The sequence below is a fragment of the Mytilus californianus genome, unplaced genomic scaffold, assembly GCF_021869535.1.
Source record: "Mytilus californianus isolate M0D057914Y unplaced genomic scaffold, xbMytCali1.0.p SCAF_8, whole genome shotgun sequence".
Classification (NCBI taxonomy): domain Eukaryota; kingdom Metazoa; phylum Mollusca; class Bivalvia; order Mytilida; family Mytilidae; genus Mytilus; species Mytilus californianus.
Genome location: NW_026262734.1, coordinates 8,656,272 through 8,675,710, shown reverse-complemented (window position 1 = coordinate 8,675,710; position 19,439 = coordinate 8,656,272). Strand labels below are relative to the sequence as shown.

At 32.3% G+C, this 19,439-nt stretch overlaps 1 protein-coding gene across 1 annotated transcript; it reads left to right on the top strand.

Annotated features, from left to right (window-relative positions):
• The first annotated feature begins 9,342 nt into the window (after nt 1-9,342).
• LOC127711639 (opine dehydrogenase-like) lies at nt 9,343-13,644 on the top strand. The gene is made up of 2 exons (XM_052217745.1): nt 9,343-9,406; nt 11,833-13,644. The coding sequence occupies exon 2, from the start codon at nt 11,847-11,849 to the stop codon at nt 13,077-13,079; it is 1,233 nt and encodes a 410-aa protein (XP_052073705.1). The 5' UTR covers nt 9,343-9,406; nt 11,833-11,846; the 3' UTR covers nt 13,080-13,644.
• Nucleotides 13,645-19,439: the final 5,795 nt, after the last annotated feature.

The window sequence follows — 19,439 nt, the reverse complement described above, 5'->3', positions numbered from 1 at the left end:
ATATATATAAAACTAAATTAAAATCTACAAGAAATCATTAAAAGCAGTTCGAAATATGCGAGTCTTGAGTTGTTTTTTTTTAATGGCTTAAGAATTCACATTCCACAAGGACGATGGTAAACTGTTCCAGAATGTAGGCGCGGCCGTGTCAAAACGCCTTTCGCCGTAGTTTTTCGTTCGGACTTCATTTGGAGGATGTAAAAGCATATTGTTTTCCGACCTGAAGGATCTGTTTGTGGTTTGTATGGCGTAGTTAGTTCTTGATGGTAGCTAGCAGCCTTTCCGTACTGTGCTTTGAACACATATAAAATAAGTTTTATTGGCAACGGTAATGAATGGGTAGCCAGTGTAACGAAATAAGAACTGGCGTGATTGAGTCAAATTTCTTTTTTCGGGTAATCAAACGTGCTGCTGTATTTTGGACGCGCCGTAGCTTACTAATAATGTTGATGTTAGTACCGTACAACAATGCGTTGCCATAGTATAGCATTGATGTAATTAGGGAGCACACTAGTGTTCTACAGGATTTAACCGAAATTAGCACTAGCTTATGTTCCAAACTGATAGTTTAATCGAAGTACATTCCCAGATTTTTCACACAAGAAATGCTATCTGGAGAAATGACATTTCGTTTTTGGTACCTTTACAGAGTTGATATAGTAAATGACCCAAGTTGTGGTTGTGGGTTTTTTCAATTCATTTTGTCTTAGAATGTGCACTCTACATAAATTTTAGAAATCAGCGTTTTGAAAATATCCAACATTTAGTTGCTATTTCCATAGAATATATTTTATTTAGAATCATTTGTTATAACCAGAAGACCAAAGTGATTAATGCATGCGTTCCTATTGGTAACTAAGCTTAAGATAATACAAGTAAATGGAGAAACATTCGTTTTTTTTGTAGTACAAAATGTAATCTACTATCGTCTGCTTTATGAGGCCATATTACATAAAACAATCAAATACGACATGTTAAAATTAAAATGGAATGCAAAATTGCTAAAAATTGAGACAATCTTTTTTTTAGCAATTTAGAAAGAACACCAGTATTTACGTCGTCAATTGTTTCTCTACAAAAGAAGGAAGTATCCTATAATATGTTAGAGATATCATTTGACCTCTAAAACTGCAAAAGGTGTAATACCACAAAATCATAGTACGCCACATCCGGTTTCATACGAAAAAAATTTTAAAAAAATATTCCCTTGAATTTGACAGTTGTAGGAAGTTAACCCTGCATTTCATTGCAGAACAAAAATTCTGAGTCATAAACATATATCTTAGATGTTTCAAAATACAATTCTATTTTAATTTGGTGTTATTATGAAATGTTTTGGAAACTTGAGGTTACATGGTTACTAAAGCTTGTAAACAGGAAAAAAGGGGTGAAAATTTGATTGGTTAACTTCCAGTGATGGTTATTATCTTATATGCAATGAAATGGTATGTGAAATTTTGTCTGTAGTACTGGACAGGATAAAACTGTACTCATGCCGAGTATTTTTTATTTGAAACAAAAATAAAGTGTTCACAATTTTTTGAAAATTGCCGATTCAACAAAGACTAATAGGGAAAAACAATGGTGACATTACTCCAAAATTATACCAGCAAAAATTAAAACTGGCAAAAAAATGATAATAATATACATCGGAATTAAATATATTTATTCTAAAACCAGTTGCTGGCATGACACGGTTTATGTTCTTCTCATATATTTTATGATGGTATAATACTAAACCCCTAACAGGAGGGATTGTGCCTGATATTCATATGATGAAGACATAATCTTTCAATCAGTTTAATTGAGGTCTGGAGCTGGCATGTCAGTAACTGCTAGTAGTCTGTTGTTGTTTATGTATTATTGTCATTTTGTTTATTTTCTTTTGTTTCCTATTCTGACATCGGACTCGGACTTCTCTTAAACTGAGTTTTACTGTGCGTACTGTTGTACGTTTGTTTTTTCTACATTGGCTAGAGGTATAGGGGGAGGGTTGAGATCTCAAAAAACATGTTTAACCCCGCCGCATTTTTTGCGCCTGTCCCAAGTCAGGAGCCTCTGGCTTTTGTTAGTCTTGTATCATTTTTAATTTTAGTTTCTTGTGTATAATTTGGAGTTTAATATGACGTCCATTATCACTGAACTAGTATCCATATTTGTTTAGGGGCCAGCTGAAGGACGCCTCCGGGTGCGGGAGTTTCTCGCTGCATTGAAGACCCTTTGGTGGCCTTCGGCTGTTGTCTGCTCTATGGTCGGGTTGTTGTCTCTTTGACACATTCCCGATTTCCATTCTCAATTTTAATTATGGTCCGCTGAGGAGGTTTCCGATCAATGAGCCACAATTGTTTTATTATACCGAACTAACAGTGGAAAGGTCTTTTGAACCATTTAAAAAAATATTTCAATGCTTTACGGTAATAAAAGATTGTCAAAACACTAACATCAGAAAATTATTTTGTGTCTAAGAATTTCTGTAGATACAACAAAGTTATACTCTTTCTGTAAAATATTGATGGCCCCGAAAAGGACCGTTTACGAGAGATATTCTCGGCACTTGATGAATTTGCAAGCCTTGTTTGATCTTGTTTCCTCGTTACTTGATTGGCTTTTTACCTGGCCGTTGCCATTTTGTTTACAGGCGTCAATAACGAAATTTTTATGGGAGATAACTCGTGCAAAAACGAATTGTTTATAATATATGTAAGGTATAATAATAGTTTTTTTTATAAAATAGGATGAGATAGTGAAGGGAAGTGTTAAGTTAAAACTGTTTTACTTGTAATATCACAGTTACGTAATAAAGATAAAGAGAAATAATAATTTTACAGAAATAAAAATATTTGGTCCACTTTTCTTTCCAATGAAGAAATTCAGAAAGGCTCTTTGTTCGAGACACAAATTTCTTGGAAATTAATTCCGACATTAAACTTATAAAGAGAGATAAAGTTGTTGTGTAGGGCGTCAAATACCAACACAAACTACATGTTACTATCTATACTTGTATGTACAAGTAATTAGAACGCTATTTTCTCATGTTATAACAATAACAGCATTTGATCTAATATTTCTTTCAATTCCAAGTTTTCTAAGAGACAGTAACCCGACCAAAGAGCAGAAAACAGCCCAAGGCCACCAATGGGTCTTCAACATAATGAGAAAATCCCGCACTCGGAATTGAGCTTCATGTATTAACGTGTCTTACGTATCTCGTTGGTCAATATATGCTCTCTGTACATTAAATGTTTGTTAATTGTGCAAGGGACCATATATATATGAGAAATGTATAATATTACTGCCGACCATTTTTATGCATGTTTGTTCCTGTCTTTCTGTGTTCTTTTTCAATTTGAAAATATATTAACTAAGTATTTCTATGTTTGTTACGACGATTTTCATATTGATACAGAAGAAAGGAAATAGATTTTTATGAAGGAGAGACAAACATTGTTTTAGTTACAATATTGCCAAAACATCACAAACGAATAGAAGAAAAGAAGCAGTTGTTATCAAATAGTCCGTTATGTATGTTGGCGTTTGTTTTTTGTAGCAGTTCAGTGTTTTTTTGTTCCATTGTTTTCCTCTTATATTTGATGTGTTTCCCTCGGTTTTGGTTTATGACCCGGATTTGTTAAATCGATTTATGACTATTGATCAGCGGTATACTACTGTTGCCTTTATTTCTACGCAAGTAACAGTGCTTTTTTGGAATAATAAGAAAAAAAACAATTGTGCATATTGTGTGGCTTGAAATACACTTTTTATTGTTATGTTATCTAAAAATTAAAATATAAACTACATTTTGGAATTATAAACAAATAATTTTGTTTTTGTTTATATAAACATTGCTTAATAGAATAGGATTCTAGTTGGAAGTATGAAGTTCAATATAGCACTCCGTAAATTCTGGTTCAACACAACGACGGTCATTTATGAAGTAGTTTTCATTTGTACAGCACTTGATCGATACCACTGCTGGTGAACTAACGGTCCCGAAGGGTATCATTTAAGGAGACAGATTTGTAAAAGCAACTTTGATTGTTTCTGAATCCTAGATATTTATTTCAAATGTATTATATCATTATATATAATGATTTATCTGAATAAAATATTGTTTAAACTAAGGGTATCATCAGCTCAGTAATCAGTATTTCGGTAAAGGCATGATTTAAAGAGTCGTTTTCAAATTAGAAACTAACAAGAAACTACGATTTTAACTCCCTCATGAAAAGTTGACCTTAGATGAATTTGACGATCATGTTTGGTGTTTTTTGTCGTATAGCTCTTCAACTGATTCGGTTCTTATACGTCCTTGGCTTTCAAATATTCGGCTTTGATTGAATCTGATGAATATAAATACAAAAATGCGCTTCGGACGCATGATATTTATAAAGTGTTGTATTCAGTATTACAGCTATTAGTCGATATCGCTGATGGTAGATTATCAGTCCCTGAGGGTTTCATCAGCTCAGATCATTAGTCATCTTCAACTTTTTTCGAAAAAACTAAGGATAGAACTCAAAAAGCGTTGATTGATTAAATTAGTAAACGGATACACATTTATTACATTCTAAAAAAAACTTCAATTTTTTCGAAAAAAATACGGATTTTCTATCACAAGAATAGATTACTTTAGCAGTATTTGGCAAAACCTTTCGGAATTTTCGGTCCTATATGCTCTTCAACTTCGTCCTTTTTTTGCCTTTTATTTTTTTTTGATTAGAGCGTTACTGGTGAGTCTTTTGTAGACGAAACGCGAGTCTGCCGTACACAACATTGGAATTTATATTGAATATATTTACAATTGGTAATTTTGCACCTATTGACATTTATATTTGCCATTCAGACGTTCTATTTAAACAGAGACCATTGTATTAACGGCCAAGAAAGTAACAGCTTAAAATATTGACGAAAAGTGATCAAGGTGTAATACCACCAAATCATAGCACGTCACACCCGGTTGCATACGAAAATAGGTCGAAAAAGAATATTCCCTTGAATTTGACAGTTGTAGGTAATTGATCCTACATTTCATTGCAGTAAAACATTTCTGGGTCATAAACATATATCTTGGGTATTTCAAAGCACCATTATTTTTTTATTTTGGGTTTCTATAGAATATTTTGGAAACTTGAGGTTACATGGTTACTAAAGATTGTACACAGGTTAAAAAAGGGGGGAAATTTGATTGGTTAACTTCCAGTGATAGTTATTTTCTTATATGCAATGAAATGTTATGTGAAATTTTTTCTATAGTACTGGACAGGATAAAACTTTACTCATGCCAAGTATTTCTTTATTTGAAACAAAGATAAATTCTGCACAATTTTTTGAAAAGTGCAAATTTAACAAAGACTAATAGGGGAAAATCAATGGTGGTATTACACCTAATATGGGAAGCTCTACATGCACCTTTGACCTTGTGAGTACTCTCATGTGTTAAAATTTCTTGCTATTTAAGTGAAATATTACAAATAATGAAATATTCTGAGTGGATTGAGTCTCCAAAACACATTTTATGAGAAAATTTCCTTGAAATAGGACTTTACCCTGAATATTAGTTGACAGAACAAGCCATACTTAGAGTTTTGGGGAGCTTTTTCTCCTTATTTCTTATATTCTGCTATACTAGAAACATTTTCCTAAGGAATACTTTAAAAACTATGTAGTTTTAAGTAAATGAAATTATTTTTAATGCAGTTACAACAAATTATTCACCAAAAAGAGAAGTTTTTTATGTCCCTCTCTGGAACACAGCGTAAATTTAAGTTTTACGTAAGGACTTATTGAAACCTCCTTGGAGACAGTAAACTTTTATACGGATAGTTCATTCAGCTTGAATAGTTCAATTAATCATTTATTATAACATTTCTATCATAAATGAGTGACAGTTACCCCAAAAATTTTATTTATTGGCCTAAAAAATAGAAATTTTGAGGAAATGAGAGGTATAAATGGACCAAAAGAGACCTTATAAGGAAGACAAAGAGGTCCATTAGTAGTATTTATCATCCTAAAGTCATCTTTTGTATCATATTCAACTGTTTGTAGGCAGATGAGATAAATATTTGATCATTTATTGGTCCACACTATATTCTATCATGATGCGGCTTGGTTTGGATTTTTCGAAGAAATTTTGCTCGAAACACTGTAGATGTCGTCTTACATTATACTAGATTTTTCTCAAACTATTGAAATGATTATGACAAAACTTGACAGGAATGCTTGAACTAACCAGTATTACAAAGAAAAAAGTCACATTCAGTTTATTTAACAAAAAAGTCTTCTTTAGGTGTAATACCACCAAATCATAGTACGTCACATCCGGTTGCATACGAAAATAGGTCGAAAAAAAATATTCCCTTGAATTTGACAGTTGTAGGTAATTGATCCTACATTTCATTGCAGTAAAACATTTCTGGGTCATAAACATATACCTTTGGTATTTCAAAGCACCATTATTTTTTTATTTGGGGTTTCTATAGAATATTTTGGAAACTTGAGGTTACATGGTTACTAAAGCTTGTACACAGGTTAAAAAAGGGGGAAAATTTGATTGATTAACTTCCAGTGATGGTTATTTTCTTATATGTAATGAAATGTTATGTGAAATTTTTCTATAGTACTGGATAGGATAAAATTTTACTGATGCCAAGTATTTCTTCATTTGAAACAAAGATAAATTCTGCACAATTTTTGGAAAAGAGCAAATTTAACAAAGACTAAAGGGGAAAATCAATGGTGGTATTACACCTCAAAATAAAAGAAATGCATTCAATAAAAAACATTTTATTATGATAAATTAAACACTCTTCCTGAAGATTTCCAAAGCAGAATCTGGCTTATTCATCTGAACTAAATTTCTTGCTCACAATATTAATAAAACTGGACCCTATATACAGATAAATTATGACATAAAACTTTCTTCCTGATTTCTTCTTCTAAATTTCTCATTTAATTTTTTTTATAACTATGATATAAAAAAATGTTAATTCCGTAATCATAAACATGATGAATTAAGTAGTGAATAAATAAATGAAAAAAAAACAAAAAAAAAACAAATTATTGTTAAAAGTTTTTTAACTATTGGGAGAAAAGATTTTTTATGAAATAAAAATGTAATTTCTTCCCTGCCACGCATGACCGTCCAATGTCATTAAATTTTAGTATCCATTTCAATGCATTTATAAAGTGAAGAGATATTTTAATGTCAAAAGCAATGTGCTGTTCAAACGAACTTCAAGATATCATATTTCATTAAATTATCACATAATCTATCTTTCATAAAATATTTATTTTCTTTTTGTTAAATATTCATTAAGTTATCATTACTCAGTACGATAGGTACAATATTTGACTTATTTTCACTGACATTTGTCCTTTGATTTAAGATGAGAACATCAACAAAATAAACAAAACAATCCAGAGAAGCGTTATTTCAAAACAAAAAATAATAGTAATGTCGTAAAGAATGCTAGTTTGATAGTTTTTTTTTTAAATACACTCATCTTATCATTTTATATCCTAAAAGTTGAGTTTATTTCCGATTATCAGGCACATGTTGGTAACAAACTAGAAAAACTTACAAAAACATCTATCTACACGGATCTACTTTTTTAAATGGTGTATTTATTAATAGCGTAATTGATGTTTCCAATCAAGTACAGATTTTATCATTTCATGAAGCAAACTTGCTTTTCAATACGAGTTTGACCATCTAATATCAGTCACCAGTATTAAATATATTTCGAAGGCGTGCATTAAGATTAAGCATATAGCTGTTATATGATAAAGAAATACTTCAATGTTAAAAGCAATTAATATCTTTTAATCACTTATTTCGTTGTTGAAAGCTATTTAAATCAATACCTGTGTATGTAATCTTTTTGCTGTAGTTAATTTCTCTGTTTGCCGCATGTTATTCAAAGTACTGGCGCACTGTTGTCTCTTTAATTCTTAATATTTCTGATTGCCTTTTTCTTGTTGTTGTTTATAAATCGAAATTACAATTAATATAAAACGTCATGTATAATTTCGCAAAACAAAAGAACTCTAAAGTATCAATATAACTTCATATCTTTAACTCAATATCAATAATAACCTATAGAATATGTCTAGGTTTTTATTGTTGCAATGTACCACTTTATTATTTTTCTGTTAGCAACGTAAAACCGAAGAAGAAAAAAAGGAGAAAATAAAAAAAAACATACCTTTTTGAGTTTTAATTTCATATCTTTCGTTTGAGAACAAGACATGAAGTGTGTAGAGATACTTTCTGTGCTTCAATTTAATAAAGTAAGAAAATGATAAAGCATAGTCAATCTCAAATGGATTTTACAATTATTTTTTGTTCCCTATTAATCATGTACCTGTTTACCTGATTTAGATCAAAAGGTTTTTTTTTAAATTTTGATCGTTCCAGATGAAGGTAAATTCAGAAAAAAAAAACGCTCTGGACACAAAAGATTTGGAGATTACATATTTTTCGTTTGAGAGCATTCGTTTTACATATAACACATGCAATTATCCGTTCGTTGATAAAGTCGAGCGTTTGATTTTGTCAGGTTTGATAGGTATTCCCCTTTTTGAATTTAATTTGGAGTTCGGTATTTTTGTTCGTACTTTTTTACCGGTGTTTTCATAATTTTACCTGTAAAGTGAATACTAACAAATGTAATTAAATGCTGCTCGCAAACTTAATTATATTAACGCTCAAATATAATGGTAATGCGCGCAAATGAAATGCACCGACAACATTGTCGTATTATAAAATAGAGTATGGAAACGGGGAATGTGTCAAAGAGACAATAACCCGACCAAAGAGCAGAAAATAGCCCAAGGCCACCAATGGGTCTTCAACGCAGCGAGAAAATCACGCACTAGGAGGCGGGCTTGAAGTATTAACCATGTAAACGTGTCTTATGTATCTCGTTGGTCAATATATGCTTTCTGTACATTCAATGTTTTTTTATTGTGCAAGAGACCAAATACATATGAGAAATGTATAATATTACTGCCGACCATTTTTATGCATGTCAGGTCCTGTCTTTCTGTGCTGTTTTTCAATTTGAAATATATTATTAACTAAGTACTTTCCATGTTTGTTACAACGATTTTCATATTGATACAGAAGAAAGGAAATAAATATTTATGAAGGAGAGACAAACATTTGTAAGTTACAATATTGCCAAAACATCACAAACGAATAGAAAAAAAGAACAAAGGAAACAAAATAAATACGTGGTCACACATGAACACTACAGACGCTTATCAATGTGTATGATTATCTAACATAAATGAATGTACATTCACCTCCACATTATATCTGTTACCTGTATGTGTACATGATCGTTAACAATGTATAAATACATCCTTGTGATCTTTATCTGTATTGTATCATTGTAGAGTGGTATGTATAAAAATTATACGTTATATATATATATATCTTAGCGGCAATAAATGAAAATAGGCATTAAGCTGAAATCCTTCACAATAAGCTAACGCCTAGGCGGTAAGCCTGTTGCCTAAATGATGTTAGGCATTAGTCATTTTCTTAAAATCAACTTAAATCCTGAAAAATGTGTCCAGGCATAAATCGTAATGCCTAATATGTAATTGAAAGTAAATAAAAATACATTTATTCAAAGTTAAAATACCTTAAGTACATAATAACACGACAAGAACTGAAGTTTAAAATGTCAACTACCTGAAACAAAGTTTCTAATTTTTATGCTATTTTCACATTTCTCGATCAGTGTGAGAAAAATATTTCTCATCTATAGAGAAAACTTTGTTCTCAGCAAATGATTGGTCCAAGTTTAATAATAGCGTCAGTTTTCTTGATTTCTACTGAATTTCCTCCTTTAACGTCGTGAAAAAAAGGCTGATGACGTAACATATAAAGAACACAACTTTCTGCAAATCTTTGAAAAAGAAGGAAAAACTTTGTTTAGATATCGTCTAAAAATCATTAGAGAAACAGATTCCACCACTATATCTCGTGTATTACGATATTTCTCCACTCTCAACAGTAAAGTTTTAAATATTCAAAAAGCTCGGCAAGCCTCGCGTTTTGAATTTTAAAATTTAACTGTCTCAAATGGCGAAATAACGTAACACACTTGATGCAGTGGTGGAATCTTTATCCCTAGTTCTGGCTACCTTAGTTTTAACTCGGATATAACCAAAGCTGTAAATTCACTACTATTGTCACTTTGCAGTTTATTAGGCGCACCAAAAATTGTGTAAACATCAAATAAGTCGAAAGTCACCTCTGAAGGACATTTTTACGTGATAGCTCTAATGTTAAAAACGTTTGTTAGGTGATTTTTTAGAAATTTATAGTTTCCATTTGAGTTTGATTGGAAATCCATTAAAATCAACCTGTCCTCTAATGTTGAACTCTTTGGTTAAAATGGCTTTAATTACTTCTCCCATTCCTAAATACTTTTTTTCATGTTACAATTTTCACAATGTGAAAGAAATAGTTCGATGAAATCACGAAAAATAATTGCATATCCATGGATTGATGGAATCACGATCACTATTTGCATAGGCAGTATTAAGTTGGTTAAATCATATGGTCTTTGTCGCCATGACCTGTTTATGTGCCTTTTCCAAAGTACCATGCAATTCCTCTAGAAAAACGTATTATTTTTCAAAGTTTCCTCGTCATTCCCCTTACCTTTGTTTTTACCATTGACCAGACCAAAACCAGCTCGACCAGTGAAGTTTGAATTTTCGTCAAAACATTTTCAGATAGAATCATCAATCCCCCTCTTTTTATCAGATACAATCACTTGTTTGTAACATATCAATTTTTGTTCAAAGAAATACAAGTTAATTTTGTTATGAATATGAAAAAAATAATAAAATTTGAATATCTGTTAAATTAATGTATATTAATATTTGGACGATAATATAAACACAACTTTACATCAAGAATATTTAACCGATTTTACATTTACATGGAAGATAAAGGAAAAATCCCAAAGTTCCCTTATTGCCGGAAATGATGTTTGGCAACAAGTTAAATAATCATCGTCAGATTTCAGGAAATAAGTTTAATGCCTGAAAATTTCAGCCAATAACTTAATGCAAGGCATTAGCTTATTGCCTATGATTTAAGGCCAATGCCTAGTTTTACTTATTGTCGCTAATACATATATATATATATATGTGTGTGTGTGTGTATACAACAATATACATAACAAAAACATTATGAAAAAAAAACTATAGATTTTCTTATACAATAGGAATAGATATGAGAGAATTCGAAGTTTGCTTTTACACAGATCAGTGGAACGGACTTTATGACATGGACCACTAACCAATCACAAAGAGTTTTCTCTGTTCATTTCGTATGTTCGGTTATGCATAATAATTATAATAACAAAAATATGTCTTTCAAAGAGGCAGTATCTTCGAAATCGCGTTTTGATGTCAAAACTATAAAGCCGCGTACATGCGACAAAAAAGCTTCGGCAAGTCCCTAAACAATAATGTATGTAGCGAAATGAACTACTCATATTTATCTTTTATATCTTATTCAAAATCATGGAGGCACGGCGCAAAAGAGAGGCGAAAGATACCAAAGGGACATTCAAACTCATAAGTCGAAAATAAACTGACAACGCCATGGCCCAAAAAAAAATAAAAAATAAAAGACCAAAAAGACAAATAACAGTACACAAAACACAACATAGAAAACTAAAGATTGAGCAACACCAACCCCACCAGAAAACGGGGATGATCTCATGTGCTCCCCAAACCACCAGCCAATGGGATTAAACTAATAAAAGAAATTTCATTATTACAGTTTTCTTTTATTTCCAGGTACATCAGTGGTGATGGATACAAAACTAAAAATCATTATATGTGGTGGAGGAAACGGCGCTCATTGTTTATCAGTATTTGCATCACAAAGAAAGAATATCGAAGTTAGCGTACTCACATTGCATGATGGTTCAGCTGAGCGTTGGAACAGTTCTCTTAAGGAAGGATGCCTGACTATGTCTGCTACACAACCAGATGGTTCAGTGAAGAATATCGAATCATCACCGTCATTTGTAACGAACGACGCTGCCGCAGCAATGGATCAAATACAGGTCGTTTTTATTGTCGCCCCGGCATATCGTCATGAACTTTATATCCGTACAATACTTCCTTACATCAAACCTAACATGCTAGTAGTCGGTCTTCCAGGCCATGCAGGATTTGAACTTCAATGTAAGTACGTGTTAGGAAATAAATCCAGAATATGTACAATCGTTGGTTTCGACTCTTTACCATGGGGATGTCGTGTTGTGGACTATGGTAAACATGTTCGCTTGTTTGGGAAAAAAGACGTAGTATATGCCACAATGCTTACAGGTATTGACTTTACACTTCCATTTCAAGTAATTGAAACATTACAATATATACTCGGTGAAAAACCCGTAATAAAACTAGCTTCTAATTTCCTCTCTGTTTCATTGATGGCTGGTTCCATTCTTCATCCTCCTCTCATGTACGGTAAATGGAAAGACTGGGATGGACAACCTCTGCCTGAAGTGCCCTCATATTTTAAATCAGTGAATGAGGAACAAGCTGACATCATGTCAAACTTGAGTGATGAATTAGTGGCAACGGCAAAGAGGATATCAGACATGAAAAGAGATATGGATATGTCTGACGTAATTCATATACATGATTGGTTTAAACAGCGTTACTATAAACAAATATCAGATGATAGTTCAGTAATGACGTGTATGAGAACAAATCAATCATATTCTCAATTTGTACATCCAATGAACGCTGTAGAAAATGGATATGTTCCAGATTTTGAATATCGCTACATGACAGAGGACATTCCATTTGGTCTTGTTGTTATGAAAGGTATAGCAGAAATCGTTAGTGTAGAAACACCAACGATGGATAAAATAATTAAATGGGCACAAAGTAAAATAGGCAAGGAATATCTAGTTGGGGGAAGCTTGAAGGGTAAACACCTTAAGGAAGTTCGTGCACCTCAGTCGTATGAAATCAGATCTTTAGATGAATTGCTGAATTTTATATACTCTGACATGAGACCAGAAGATTAAAAAACGAAATTAATACAATAGCTTCCTTTTGAAGGAAACGAATGATTGGTTGTACTAATTTATTACATAAGATCATATCACACATTTACCGACATCAAAAACAAAGGCATAGCCGTTGTTGTGCTGTTCTTAAACTCAAGTCATAGTGACAGCCTTTAAAAAACTTTAAAGGCATAAATACAAGAACTGTTTCTCTTTAGAAAAACTCTTTTCTGTCGTACTTTATTTGGCCTTTTTTACTTTTTGATTTGAGCGTTACTTATGTGTCATTTGTATACGAAACTCGCGTCTTGCGTACACAATTTAAATCCTGGTATCGATGATGAGTTTATTGGTATAATTTTAGATGAGGACACAAATGTTGTCGTTGAAGTTTCGATGGTGCAGTATTAAGTGATATGATATACAAACATTAAAATCAGTGCAGTTCTGCAATTGTTATTCACATAATTATGTTTCTGCAAAAAGGTTCGGAATACATTCCACATTATGTTATGTATGTTTGTATAAGGGAAAGATAAAATGCCTGTATAATTATTCAAATAAATAATTCATACTAGGTAAATGTGTGCACATTGTAATTTATATGCTTAAGTTTACTTCTTATGGATGGAATATACGTATGATACTATTTACCAGAGCACATAATGCGTGTTTCTATGATTACTTTTAAATTAAGTGACGCTCGAGATCACAAGTATCAAAATCTAAATATATCAAACACCAAAGAGCACGAAAAAATGACCGAAACAGAACAGCCAAAAACCCGAAAAGGACAATTTTGTCTAAAGGAGTTGCAACCAATTATCTTAAATTTATAACCTGGCTATTAAAAAAAAGTTACATTATAATCGTTCCAATACCACATTTTGACTTTATATATGATATCATTATGGACTAATAGTCAGTAGACCCTTTAAGATCTGTTTTGATTCATATATACTAGTATATCTCTAATTGTCAAATTGCAAAAATGTTCAAAGGGTGTTTTTGTCTAGATCACCTCTTTAAAGCATGTAACTGGTATTTCAATCTGTGGTTGAATAAAACTACATTATGATAGTGTTTTAAAAGGGGGGAGATGAATTTCAAATACAGTTCTGCTTAAGTTGTTTTTGTTGTTGTTGTTTTTTTTTTTGTGATAATTGAAATTCCATCAAGACTTACTGAGCAGATAGAAATAACGATACCATATATATGAATATATATTTAACAAATGACAAAATCTTTTTATCTGGAAATAAATAAAATTCATTATGCTATTTTATATTATTTGCATCAAACTTTGAGTTTTTGAAAATACACAACATGTAATTAATATATTTAAAACAGCTTTTTATTTTAACCATTGAAGGTTGTTTTGAAGGTGGTGATAAACTGGGTTATTTTGTGTTGTTTGTATGTGATTGTTTGTCCATATTGTTATCAAATAGTGTTTGTTTCTCTTTCATAAATTGTTTATTTTCTTTCTTGTGTATGCATATAAAATTGTCGTAACATTCATAGATAGTAGTTAAAACTATATTTGAAATTGTAATTGAAGAGATTAACTGACATGCAAAAAATGGTCGGCAGTAATATAATACACTTCTTTAACTAAGTTAACTCGTTAACTCGATCTACAATGTTTGATAGTTTTAGTATCATGTCAATTTTTCTGACTTGCATTTTCACGGGATAGCGAAAGGTTGAACAATGTTATACAGATTGCTTGATCATCAAAATAATTTCAACTCCATTCCAAATATGCATCTACTTACAGTTTTAAGTTTTAAACAGACCAGGCAGTATCAAAGTACGAAGCAGGCCTGGCATTGTTACGGTACGAAACAGACCAGACAGTGTCAGGAATCATTTATTATTTTAGTAAAACATTATGAAACGTGTTCATTTGTGGCAAATACATGCAATCGTAAAACCCTGTAGTTGTATCGGTAGCTTTAAAATTGTTATATCATTTAATATATATAAGTCTAAATTGAAAACAACGTTCAAACCTATGACTGCGTTGGATAAAAACCGCAATTTTTATACGTGTGCATGTAACACAAACTTCCTGGTAGAGGTGTCTAAATACAGCACAAACAACAATTTCCAAAAGACCAAAAAAAGTGAAAAAGTCTATTTTAACAAAACGCGTTTGACTAACAGGTCGAACAACTGATGTTCTTTAACCCTGCTGGCTGCCATTGGCGATTGCCAAATAAATTGATCACCAGATCTAACAAAATGGATCTTAATATTAATTTAATACCAAACAGAAAACAATAAACTTGTGGAAAAGATGGTATACCACAAACATGAGGTGCAAAAATGTGTACGCCATATCCGGATTTCAACAATTAATGTCTCTTCAGTGATGTTAGGGATCGAAACGGTATTTGGAAGGCCATATAATTTACCTCAATTTAGGAAAGACTCTTGAATTTTAAAGAGTCGAAATAGGATGAACGGATCATATAAACCCGACGGAAAATATAATACAAGCCCAAACGAAAAAAGATATAAAAGTCTAAATTGAAAACAACGTTCAAACCTATGATTGCGTTGGATAAAAACCGCAATTTTTATACGTGTGCATGCAAAACAAATTTCTTGTTAGAAGGATCTAAATACAGTACAAACAACAATTTCCAAAAGACCAAAAAAGTGAAAAAGTATATTTTAACAAAACGCATTTGACTAACAGGTCGAACAACAAATGATCTTAAACCCTGCTGACTGCCATTGGCGATTGCCAAATAAACGGATCACCGATGTAATAAATGGATCTTAATTATAAATTTAATACTAAACAGAAAACAATAAACTTGCGGAAAAGATGGTATACCGCAAACAAAAGGCGCAAAGGTTTTTGTACACCATATCCGGATTTCGACAATTAATGTCTCTTCAGTGATGTTAGGAATCGAAACGGTTTTTGGAAAGCCATACAATTTACCTCAATTTAGGATAGACTCTTGAATTTTTAGGAGTCAAAATAGGATGAACGGATCATATAAAACCCGAAGGCAAATATAATACAAGCCCAAACGAAAAAATACAAACAAGTCTAAATTGAAAAAAACGTTCAAACCTATGATTGCGTTGGATAAAAACAGCAATTTTTATACGTGTGCATGCAAAACAAATTTCTTGATAGATGGGTTTAAATACAGCACAAACAACATTTTCCAAAAGACCAAAAAAGTGAAAAAGTATATTTTAACAAAACGCATTTGACTAACAGGTCGAACAACAGATGTTCTTAAACCCTGCTAACTGCCATTGGCGATTGCCAAATAAACGGATCACAAGATGTTACAAAATGGATTTTATTTAAATTATTGATTTAATACCAAAAAGAAAACAATAAACTTGCGGAAAAGATGGTATACCGCAAACAAAAGGTGCAAAAATTAGTACACCATATCCGGATTTCGACAATTAATGTCTCTTCAGTGATGTAAGGGATCGAAACGATATTTGGAAGGCCATATAATTTACCTCAATTTAGGATAGACTCTTGAATTTTGAAGAGTCGAAATATTAGAAATAGGATGAACGGATCATATAAACCCGACGGAAAATATAATACAAGCCCAAACGAAAAAATATAAACAAGTCTAAATTGAAAACAACGTTCAAACCTATGATTGCGTTGGATAAAAACAGCAAAATTTCTTGATAGAGGGGTCTAAATACAGCACAAACAACATTTTCCAAAAGACCAAAAAGTGAAAAAGTATATTTTAACAAAACGCATTTGACTAACAGGTCGAACAACATATGTTCTTAAACCCTGCTGACTGCCATTGGCGATTGCCAAATAAACGGATCACAAGATGTTACAAAACAGTTATAAACTATCCAAATATACAAACTTTACAAAACTTGGTTTAATTTCAACAGGTTATCAACCCGTTTTGCTCTAAGCTCACCTGAATCAAGGGGCCGTGTGAGCTATTGACTTGGCGTCCGTAATTAAAAACATGACCACTGTTTGTTAAAATATATTCGAGTTTTTAGTTTATATCGCAAAAGTTCAAGCAGTTAGCCAGGCCAATGTCTATCTACCTTGCACTTTTCAGAAAATTCAGATCGGATGCCGAAACTTGGTCCAGCAACATTTATCAGCAATACAAAATTTTTACTCACACAGTTTCCATTCAATACAAATATTCTTGTTGCAATGAATCATTTTAAATGCAAAAATACCAGTTGCAGCCTTTAGTTTGTTTATTTATATATTTGTATAGATAATCGGGTTTTCTACACATTGATATCGTAAAATATCAACCGCGAGCCACATTGGAACCTTTTTGGCGAGTGAGCGCAGCGAACGAGTGAAAACGCTTCACATTGTGTCGAGCGGCAGATATTTTACGATATCTATACGAAGAAAACCCGATTATCTGTTTATCGTTCTATAACTGGTCTTTTCCCCCTCCTTAAGGCAGTTTTACGCTTGACGAAAGCAAGCTTGATAACGTCTCCTCTCACATTGTGACGTCGCTGATAACTTCTCCTCAGACATTGTGACGTCGCTGATAATGCCTGCTCTCGTCTCAAAGCCGTGATACGAGAATTACGGAGCGACTGAGCAGGGTGATATAGGCGTAGGGAAGGACGATAAATATGAATATATGAAGGGAAGCAGGGTCACCAGGGTGTTAATTCCATGTCATCTGAAATAAATACTATGCATAGATCTAGAAATCGACAGATAATAATGACATTTAAAAAAAAAACTCTCTTACAAGTATTCGAAGTGTTTGCAGTTTTGTTTTGTCTAAACAAATTGACACACAAAATGAATATAGTATTGTGGAATTTTTTAACTTAAAATGTTCGATACATTGGTAACACCGGTTACTAGGATAATAATCCTGTCACGTATGAATTGGGTAAAAAGATTGAAATGTGAAAGTTTACGGGCGGTAGGTGCAACAGGATACCGACAGCTCACATGGCTCGTCAGGGTGGGAGCTAAAATGTGGATCAAAGTCCATGAAAATTTGATTTAAAACCTTTATTCATTCCAACAAATTATTGAGATTTTGTTGAGGATTTTATCATTTACGGCAACAAGAAAACTTTCAGAATTTAATGCAATGAAGGTTTTTAAAAGTCTTTCGCCAAAAATACTATCAATTTCTTCTTATCCTATGTTAACCTCCATGCAATCTCCATCCCTTTATGATCAATAAATTGAACTGTAAAATACTACTTAGTATCTTCCACATGCCTTTATAATGTCTGATGTATACATATTTATGACAATAACTGTTGTGAGCACAAGATTCACTGCACAGTTTTAAAGTTTTGCTAAAACAAAAATTAAAAATGTAAACTTAAGTTTTGCGAAATTTGTTTGATGTGTACCGATTGAGATTTTAATCTAAGATAACATGGTTTATCTATTAGTTGAACTAGCTTTCAGTAGCTGCGAGTACTCGTGGTTCAATAATTTGTGTCTTTATGTTATTATTTTGTGTGCTAAGTGTTGTGTTGTTACACCACTGTACCAATGAAGGAGGAAAGGAGGAGGGAATGACTGGGGTGTGGAGCGCAAACAAACATGTTAAGCCCTGTCATGAGTGCCCAAAACCAGTGGTTGTCGATGCTTGCTATCTGTCATGTTTGTTTTTTGTTCAAAGTTGTATTTTAAATCAGGCCGAAGGTCTTCATTTTTTACCGTGATTTTTATAGCTAGTATTCGTTATGGTTTTTGCTCGTTGTTGAAGGTCATACTTTGACTTGCAATTGTTCACATCTTGTTCCATTCTAGTAAGTTTTTATCAGTCATGTATGAAAAGCAAGTCTACGTCGTTTTTTTAACCAGTCGAAATGTATAGGAGACAGTGTATATATTAAGGAAGAAATTAGAGGCACCAGTAGTAAGATCATCTAACCTCGTATATTTAACTGAAATAAACCAGTCAAACGTTTATTGTCGTTATAATATACATGTCGATTAACCCTAAGCACCTTTTAAAACTGTTTTAGTTAGCATATTATGTAGAGAATAATCAATTTAAGGGCATTTAATATCTTAAATAAAACTATTCTAATTAGATATATTTTCATCTGATATTGGACGGAAAATGTTGCCCTTGTATGTAATATAAGTTACGATTAATTGAAAACGCTTATTAAACAGCCAAATGGATGCACAAAAGTAAAAATAGGAGTCACAAATCCGATTGAATACAATTATCTGCCCAATTTTATTGATTCTGTAACGTTTGTTTCAAATATAACCAACTGTTTACCCAAAATCACCGGCACCGTATCAGGACCCACCAGCACAATGACAGGACCCACCAGCACAGAATCAGGACATGTCTAAACTGAGAAAATGCACAATTTTAATAAATT